At 35.4% G+C, this 9,993-nt stretch overlaps 2 protein-coding genes across 3 annotated transcripts; one reads left to right on the forward strand and one right to left on the reverse strand.

The window, feature by feature from the left end:
- Positions 1 to 374: 374 nt before the first annotated feature.
- Positions 375 to 4,176, reverse strand: LOC108334294 (uncharacterized). 2 transcript variants are annotated; one of them, XM_017570053.2, is made up of 3 exons: positions 3,653 to 4,176; positions 1,780 to 1,904; positions 375 to 1,281 (listed from the first exon to the last, which is right to left on the reverse strand). In XM_017570053.2, the coding sequence occupies exons 1-3, from the start codon at positions 3,876 to 3,878 to the stop codon at positions 607 to 609; spliced, it is 1,026 nt and encodes a 341-aa protein (XP_017425542.1). In that variant the 5' UTR covers positions 3,879 to 4,176; the 3' UTR covers positions 375 to 606. The 2 variants fall into 2 exon arrangements, with proteins under 2 accessions (XP_017425542.1, XP_052727273.1); XM_052871313.1 differs by lacking the exon at positions 3,653 to 4,176 and adding an exon at positions 2,812 to 2,922.
- Positions 4,177 to 4,684: 508 nt separating this feature from the next.
- LOC108333455 (uncharacterized) lies at positions 4,685 to 6,059 on the forward strand. The gene is made up of 3 exons (XM_017568905.2): positions 4,685 to 4,868; positions 5,073 to 5,367; positions 5,456 to 6,059. Exons 1-3 carry the CDS (start codon positions 4,745 to 4,747, stop codon positions 5,973 to 5,975), a joined length of 939 nt encoding a protein of 312 aa, XP_017424394.1. The 5' UTR covers positions 4,685 to 4,744; the 3' UTR covers positions 5,976 to 6,059.
- Positions 6,060 to 9,993: the final 3,934 nt, after the last annotated feature.

Below are 9,993 nucleotides of genomic sequence, written 5' to 3' on the forward strand. Positions count from 1 at the left end.
AGTAGTTTGAGTATTGTAAATAAAGAAATTTGTAATCCAGTCTTCACTTCAGTAATATAGAAAATTATACAGACAAAACCGATTAACCTAAAATGCAGACATAAGGACACTTGAACAAGCAGACAAGATAAATTATACATGCAACTTTCAAATATAAATTCTATAGAAATTCTTGCTCAGATCGAATACTATAAAAAAATTTAATTGAATCAGAAACCGTCCAAGAAAACCGATTAAGCTCGACTTAACTTATTTGATCCGACCTCCGATCGATTTCTTTAATTCGGGGTTTTTGGGTAGCGGTTGGGTGCAGATTCCATTATCATCCGCGCTTATAGGTCGTGGAAATACCAATTCAATGGTTGTTGGAGCTCTTTGTGCTATAGATGAAATTCTGAAATATATTGTAAAATGCAGCTAACGTAATTATTCTCATACTTACATCAAACTATACTAACGAAGTATAATTACAAGAACCCAGCAAGGTACAATTTCTCTTATAATAACCGAGAGGGAAAAGAGAATAAAGATCTACTTATTTGAAAGGAGGATAAATGATCCTGATTACACCTTCTTCAGTTGTCTCTAAATCTGAAACCATAATACCTACATGTCTTGCTTTGGTTTCCGGCTCAATTCTGAATAATGCCCACCCATTAGCAGCAAAATCTCCTCCCACAAACTCTCTGAAGAATCTGATAATGCCCCACAAAGCAAACTTGAGCTACAGGCAGCTACATACCAATAGTCTGAATCAATTTCATCTCGCAGCTGATCTAGTTGCCATCCAGCATAACCAACAAAGAATCTGAAGTCCTGAGGCTTGAGAATTCCCTTCTTCACAAGCCCTGCAGCATCATCCAAACTGTTTCGAGATCCAAAACATAGCCCAGGAATTACCTCTTCAAATCCTGGAAGCTTCATCTTCTCATCTGTTTTCAATAAAACCATGCTTGCCTCAAGGGGTCCACCGAAATGCAGAGAACAATCAGAGAAGGTAGTTAATAGATCATGATTTGTAGGTTTCATGTGTTTGATTTTTTTGTGCAGAGGACGGTTAATGATAATTCCAAAAGGCCCTCCTTGATGATGTCTAGTTCCGGATCTGAGAAGGAGAATAACAGTTCTTTCAAAGGTGCGAACACCATCAAGCTTTTCCGTAGCCACAAGCACGCAGCCAGTCTCAGGCACAGGAATAGGATGAGCCCACAGTGTTCCAAGAGGATTGGAATCGGGCAAAGTTCCACTTTGATTATGAGTGTCAGTATCTGATATTTCTTTCTGTTAATGAAGTGAAGAAAACCGATTAACAAAATATAATGTGCAAGTAAATCACTGCATTGCTTACATATGCTAAACCATAAATGATTGTGTCTACATCAATAATTAAAAGTATTGCAAGTACCAACAAGTAAAAAAGAATACTAATAAAAGCGTATTAATCAAGCCTGTATGGCTTAAAACCTGGTCATCAATATAAATCTTTAGTTGGGTAAACAGGACAGGTGTAGGATAGTTGTCTGACTCAACCAAGTGTCCTAGATTGTTGACAAATTCATCAAGAGGAGACGGTTCTGAATGTATTAAGCATGCTTCTATGACTGTAACAAAGTACAGGTGTGGTTCTAATAGATGTTTGAAATAACATTTTTTTGAGATTCATGAAGTTGACAATCATCAAAACATAAAAAAAGAAAAAGATTCATGAAATTCATTCCCTCCACTTAAAAATGGCACGCAAGAGCTACATATAGATTTCATTTAGAATGAATGCATCACCAGCTCATCTCTATATAGCTTTGCTCTGAACTCACGCCAATCCCGATTAGCATGATGACATTTCTCAGAGTTGCTATCTGATTTGTTACCATCAGCAGAACTGTTTCCTCTAGTATCATCATTGCCTGTAATGACCAACATATTCACAAATGAACTCCAGTAAAATCATATCATTATCAAGAGAAAATAATACAATGAAAAAAATAAGTAATATGGAAAAAAAGGTATAAGGTAGTGTGGTTTTACTATGACATCAATACTTATTTGAGTGATCAATCCAAATTCCCATCCTTAGTCTACGATATATTTTCAACAAGTGGTCTTCAAACTCTACCCAAGAAACAATAAGGACGGTACAAAAGAAGACCAAGTAGTTTTCACCAGACAGAATTGCTTCGCGTATGTCATAAATATCACTCCCATTCATGAAAAACTTGGTAAAAGAAATATAAATAACAGACCAATTTGATAATAAGATCATATGTTCTGAACCCTTTCCGAACAAAAAGAAGAGAATGCACCTTTAGAGGAACAAAAAATATGTCAAGTGTCCAACAAAGATAGCAGCATAAGAATGTAATAAAGATTTTTACACAGTCAACCAATTAGAACTCATCATGGGATAACTTCCAAAGTAGTTATAATAAACGTAAGAGAAAATCTTACCATACATGATAGTCTATAATTGGATGACAGTGCAAACATCATTGACACTGCCAGAGTATTTAATTAAATCCAAGTACACAAAACTGGAATATAAGAAACTATCACATTTAGAATTTCATATTGTCCATACTTCAGAAATGTCTCACGAGGTAATCTTTTCACCCAAACATGTTCACCAACAAACAAATTTAAATCACTGATTTTTTTTAGTTCTAATAAATTATTTTCTCAAATTACAAATACGCATCAAGTTTGTAAGAAGGCATAATTTATGCAACACAGCTGCAAAACTATTATAAAAGCATCATTGTAGCACCCAAGTTGGAAATTTTAAAACTGACATCACAAATTAAACAAAGGGATAACCTATAGCCATTCCTCATTTTCGTCATTTCTTCATAGACCTTTCTCTCACACGGAAAGATGCGAGCTCTAGACTGAACTTGATAAAGAAGCAACAAAATCCTTGATTTTTGGACTGGACCTGTTCTTTCATTTGTTGAATCTCGTTAAATAGAAATCATATTTTCTTTAATTTGCAAAAGATTGGAAGATATTTAAGAAAGAAAAAAGATTAGAAAAATGGAAAAGTGTTAAAATAAATTAATAAATCCTAATCATAAGCTATTTCCAGAATTGATTTATGTTCCCCGGAAGGGACGTAGAATATCGACCTAGGTTCAATGAATTTCCAGGGGAGGGATAGGAAGATGCACAAAGAAAAAATCCCCAAACAAGTATAAAAATAATAAATAACTGGGAACTTGGGCCACCAAAGGTAAGGCAAGCTTCGCCCCTGTAGTTAGTAAGAGAAGGAGGATTACAATTTCCATGGAGAAATTACTTGGAATTGAGGGAGAAAATTAAATCAAGGAACAAAAGGAAGCAAAAATAATTTTTTAGAGTTATTATTGTTTGTAAAAAGTAAACAAACAATTAACGTATAACAGCACATTAATTTTATAAAATATATAAAATTAAAGAATATTTATCAATAATTAAAAATGAAAAAAATTACCCATATTTCCTTCCTCTCCAAACCCTAACACCCAAAGATACCCTAAATCAATTGACATGCATGCGATGTTCCTATATGTAATTGTGATCTCAGACGAATAAAACGACAGAAAGAAATTTCCAAGTCGAAAACAAGCAGTTATTGACTATAAAAAAGAATGTAAATATGAAATTAAAGCAATTGACGGACCAGAAGAAGAGGAGGAGTTGTCATTATTCTTCTTGCCCGTGGCGCTGACAACAAATGGGCGAAGCCCTCTACGGTACAACTTTGGCCTCAGAACAGTGATCTCGAACACTCGTCCATCAACAACTCCGAAAGGAACTCCTCTCCTTCCCAAATTGAAGGAAATTGGTCTCAGGCAAAACGAATTTGTGTGGAAAAGGTTCTTCGCATGAACAGCGCACAGATCCATTCAGACCTTTGACTACCTTTGACTGGGGCAATGGATTTTATCGTTTCTGGGTGGAGAACGTTCGATGACGAACAGGTAAGAAGCAAGAAGATTTTTAATGTAAAAGATAAATAAGGAAAAAAAAACAAAAAAAAAAGAAGATAGCGAGTGGAGAAACAGAGAAGAACAGAGGACGATCACAGAGACGCTAATGAAAGACACCACGATTACGAAAAGGACGCTTTGGAAAGGGAGAGAGTAAGAGAATATGCTTATTTTAACCGAACCCCAATGGTGGAGACTGAAAAAGTGTACATCACAAGAGTATGTTAGCCACAACGTTCCATGTGATATAAAATGCGCTGGCTGCCTAACTAAGGCCTTACACAGGATAAGATTAATGGGATTGCCTTGCTCGGCATTAGTTACTTATCCATTATATTATTATGGTTATTCCTTCTTAATCTAACTATTAACTCCAACATATTTGGCACTAAAATTATTATTACCAACATACTGACATATAGATGTCTTACCTATATAGAAAATCTTAAATAAAAATCTATTTTAGAATTTATAAATACATAAAACAAAGAATATATGATTATATTTATTAGATATTTAAGATTTAATCGGTAATAATTTATCGGTATAATTGAAAACTAAAAAATAACTTAAAAAAGTACGAAAATAAACAAATTAGAAATAATAAAAATATCATAATATAAAATTGAAAAAGCAATTATATTATTAAAAATATTGATGTAGCAGTATTATTTGATTTGGAAAAGGATAATATAAAGGATAGAAGCAATATGAAATATCTACCTTGGAAACCAAGCATTTATGTACATTCCTCTTGGAGGTTTGGGGTAGTTGGTGGAAGGATGTCAACAATTGTAAGGACAAGCATAGGATCAGTTTGTGTTTGTGGTGGAATAAACATAAACATAGCAAAGCCTCTCAGCCGTCAGTGCCGTTTCTTCCCAACTTCCGTTTCTCCTCTCCTCTGTACGTTATTCGCTCCCTCAAACCTTTGTTCTTCTCCCCTTTTTGACATGATTTCTGTTCAAAATACTCAAATTGGTAGAGTTGTATGTGCTGTTGTAATAAAACCATGCTTGGTTAGGTAAGAAAACCATGGGTGTGTCATTTCCATCATTTTAAGGTTGATATGCTAATTGATTTGTACTTAGAAAAAGTGCGATTCTTCAGCATGTTTTCAGAAAAAGTGCGATTTGAATCTTCCAAGACCAGTTCAAGATGGTGCAGACTCAAAAATATCATGTAGCTTACTGAATGTGCAAGATGGGATAGATGATGAAGCATGTGAACTAGTGAGTGGAGTGGAGCTTTCAATTGGGGAGGGTGATGATAATATCCGTGCTTATCTGTTCAAGGCAGTGAAAAATAACAATGGAACGGGCCTATTGCTTCTTTCTGATGTTTTCGGTTTTGAGGATTCTTTCACTAGAGATTTTGCATATCGGGTAGCTTGCAATGGTTACAAGTATGTTCCGCAACTCCTATACTTATCAACAACGTATTAAGATTCCCTAGTGGCTGTTTTCACTTTATGATTGTAAACAAATTTGCAGCATTCTAGTTCCAGACTTATTTCGTGGAAATCCTTGGACAAAGGAGCAGGCAGATGTGTTTGAAGAGTGGATTGGTAGACAAAACCCAGAGAGGATAGCAGAAGATATTAGCAGATGGACAAAATGGCTGTTTGATGAATTTATGGCTGCAGGGATTTCCAAGAAACTTGGCGTTGTTGGGTTCTGCTTTGGAGGTGGCCAAGTGTTGAAGGTGCTGGCCCAAGATCATGGTTCTTGTTTTGGTGCTGGAATCTCCTTTTATGGAACAAGGATGGATGCCATTGCTGCTTCTGATATAAAAGCTCCTGTGTTATTTATTTTAGGAGATAATGACCCTCTTTGCGTGGTAAGTGAAATCCAGAATATTCAGAAGAAAATTGGAGAGGACTCCAAAGTAGTGGTGTTTCCCGGTAGAGGTCACGGATTTGCTCACCGGCCTGGATCTCCTGAAGAGGATGTGGATGCTGAGCATGCTTATGTGATTATGAGAGACTGGCTATATGATCATTTGGTTGTATAAAATTATATATATTCAACACTTGCGTCTTAACATGTTATAGTGACTACCCCTCAACTTTTCTGCCATTAACATTTTCAATACATTCTCTTCACTCCAGGAAATTCCCATGGACTATCATAAATCAAAAACAGTCACTTCATGCATAATTCTAATTCTTAAACCGGTGCTTTTAGGCCAGTAGAAATAGGTTTTCGGTTTCACAATGATGGCTCACCATGCTCCCCAAAGGAATACCCACGCATCCACTTCCTCCAATGCTTTAATTCGAAATATGTTTATGGATTCTCTGACCAAGCATAGAAGGTAGACCCATGCCCTATCTTATGTTGTGTTTGGACAAGACAATCTAAGAGACTAATTCATTTGTTTAGACAATTTAAAATTTTATTGAAGTAAAATGACTTGTCTGAATTGTGAAATTAAAAAAAAAATAGAAATTAAAGAATTTTAACGAAGTATTTCAAATAACTAACAAAAGAATTTGAAATTCACTCAAGAAAAAAATGAAATTAAAATTTCACAAGTTGCAGAATTCTTAATCGATTACGATGAAAAAATACACATTAAAAAAGTTAATTCATATCGACCTTCAGCTCGGACCGAGTCATCTCAACATTAAGTTTGGGATGACTTGGCTAGACTATGAGCTCGAGGCAACTTGACTAGACTATGAGCTCGAGGCAACTTGACTCGACTTTTGGTCAAAACCTACTCGTCTCTATATATTGTTAGGAGTGACTTGTCTTAAACTTTTGTTTGATTGACTCAGCCTGAGTCGATTTAGCTCGACCGTTCGGTCCGAATCGACTGAGTTGGACCTTTGTCCCAAGTGACTTGGCTTTACTTTATGTCGGGACTTACTCAGTCGACCTAATTCCAAATCGTCTCGAACTTCAACTAGGCTTAACTCATCTTGACTTTGGTGCAAGGCCGACTTGTCTTAACCTCCAACTTGGGCCAATTTGGTCTCAACCTTTGGTCAAACTGACATATCTTAACCTTTCTTCTAAGTCAGCTTGGTTTGACCCTTCAGGTCCAGCAACTTGGGCTCGACCTTCGACCTACATCGACATGGCTTGACCTTCAAGTCTGAGTGACTTGGCAACCTAGACCTACTGAATTTGAACTTTAGGATGGACTTATTTGACTCAACTCGACCTTTGGCCCATGTAGACAAGTTTTGAACTTCAACTAGGGTCAACTTGTCTCAAACTTTGACCAATATCAACTTGTCTTAACTTTTGGTTAAGGTTGACTTTTCATAAGCTTTGGCCAGGTCAACTTAGCTCGACCATATACACAGGTTGACTCAGATTGCCCTTTTGACTTTAGGTGATTGTGCTTGACCTTCAGCACAAACTAACATGGCTCAACCTTTACGTCTGGTGATTTAGGTTAACTTTCGGCTCGAGTCCATTAAGCTTGGTCATTTTCCTAAGCCTAGTCCATTCAACCTCTGGCTTTGGCCTACTCAACTCGACCTTTGGTCTGTGTCAACTCATTCTAAACATCGATCAAGATATACTCATCTCGACCTTTGGTCTGTGTCAACTCATTCTAAACATCGATCAAGATATACTCATCTCGACCTTCAACCTATCCTGACTTGTCTCAAGCTTCGACTAAGGTCAACTCGTCTCGACCTTCGAAAGATCGACTTGTCTCAAACTTCGGTTAGGGTTGACTTGTCTCACAACTTTCAGCAAAGCCGACTAGACTAGACTTTTTGCCCAAGTTGACTTTGCTCGGCCCAAGGCTCAACTTTTCACTCGACCTACTTGGCATGACCTTCGGGCTATGCTAACTCTTCTCGACCTTCACCCTAGTCTAACTCATCTTGATGGTCGACTCATCTTGATCCTCGACGAAGGCCAACATGTCTCGATCTTCAGTCAAGGTCGATTCTTCTCGATCTTCGAGTAGGGCCAACTAGTCTCAACCTCTAGCAAGGGTCGACTTGTCTCAACTTTTGGCTAGGGATGACTAGTCTCAACCTTTGGCTAGGGACAACTAGTCTCTACCTTTGGCAAATGACAACTCGTCTAGACCTTTTATCCAAGTTGACTTGACTCAAACTTTTGCCTTAGTAAACTTGCCTTGAACCTTCAACTTATATCAACTTAGCTCAACCTTTGACATTGAAGGTTGAGCCGATTTAGCCTAAGAAGAAGGATGAGCGGTCTCGACCATGGCCAAGGGTCTACACAAGTTGGCTTGGATTGAAGGTCGAGACAAATCGACCTAGAACAAATGTCAAAACAAGTCAACTTGTACCAAAAGTCAAGTCAAATCAATCTGATCCAAAGATCTAGCCAAATATATTTAATATAGATTTTTTCTTTACATGAGAAATTAATCTGTTTTATCCAAACAAGACAATTGAAATTCAAGATATTCTAATTACTCTATCCAAATAAACTATTTAAGAAAAGAAGAAAATTGAAATACCATGTATTTCAATTTCTTAGTATTGTTAAAATTCCTTATCCAAACACAAGGTTATTGAGTGAGAATGGGTAGTTATTGGTTTTTAGCTTAAATACTGACTAGTTCCAATTTGTGTTGAGTTTGTTCATTGTAGTCCTAATTATATATATATATATATATATATATATATATATATATATATATATATATATATATATATATATATATATATATATATATATATATATATATTCAATCAATTCCCAATTTTTTTCAATTTAGTCCTTTTATGGTAACAACGCTTAAATAGTTAACATGATGGCCAATTCGTTTGATGTGTCTGTTTTACATGACGTGGCCTGTTTTATGTAGCATGTGATTTGAATTTTTTGTTTTAAATCAAAATAGAGGAAAATTGGTTTTAGGGTTTACTATTTTCCATTGAAAGGAAGTGGGTATTTTCTCAACCTGAAAAAAGGAGATTGCATTTCCTCATCCACTTGAAGACATGTGCATTCATTGGTGAGGCATGTCTCATATCTAATCATCTTCCTCTTTTTGTAATAGTTAGGACAATGAATTTGTAACTCCTCCTATGGTGGTAGGTCTAGGGTTTTAGGTTTAACACCCATTTACAATTACGGAGAGCTTGCAGTTGTGAGAACGACAAAAACAGTAAAGAATGTTGATAAACAATTTTGGTGTTGTGCTAACTACAAAGTTAGATTCATGAATCCAATTTTTCGGGTAATTTTTTTAGTAAAACTATATGTTGGTAATTAATATTTGTAAATACAAAGTTAGACTCATGGATCCAATTTTTTGACCTTTAAATCGTATGTACGAAATCTTTTACAAATATAATTAACTCTCATTTTCATAAAGACTTAATGAAAATATTTGCTACTAATCACTTGAATTAACGAACTCAGTCTTAGTGTCTCCCGATACAATCTTCTCCCGAATGAAATGTCAATCAATCTCAATGTGTTTGGTTTTCTAATGAAAGACATTATTAGAACTAATATGAAGAGTAACCTAATTGTTACATATGAGTGTCATTTAAGTGACATATCCAAATTGTAATTCTCTAAACAATTATTTAAGTCAAACAAGTTTACAAGTAGTTGAGTCATAGCTCTATATTTTGTTTCTACTCCAGATATTGTCACAACACTTTGTTTTTTGCTCTTCCAAGAGATCAAATTACCACTAATGGAGACACAATATCCAGAAGTAGATCTTTTACCAAAAAGAGATGATTTCCATTCAACATTTAGTATATCTTTTATCAAAAAGAGATAATTTTCATTCAACATTTAAATAACGCTTCTATGATTATTGGAACCATATAATAAACATTTTCCAAGAAATCCTTTAATGAACTTTAATATACAGATGACTGTCTTTATGTGATCTTCAAATGGGAAGTTGAGAAATTGACTCACCATATTGTCTATAAATGAAATGTCAGTAGGATCCATGAGTTTGTCAACAAACTAAATTCATCAAGTCAGTTTCCTTCAAAATATCTAATGCATATTTCCTTTGAAATGGAACAAGTTATTCAAATATTGCCAACATGTACAAT

This window comes from Vigna angularis, chromosome 11 (genome assembly GCF_016808095.1).
Source record: "Vigna angularis cultivar LongXiaoDou No.4 chromosome 11, ASM1680809v1, whole genome shotgun sequence".
Taxonomy (NCBI): Eukaryota; Viridiplantae; Streptophyta; class Magnoliopsida; order Fabales; family Fabaceae; genus Vigna; species Vigna angularis.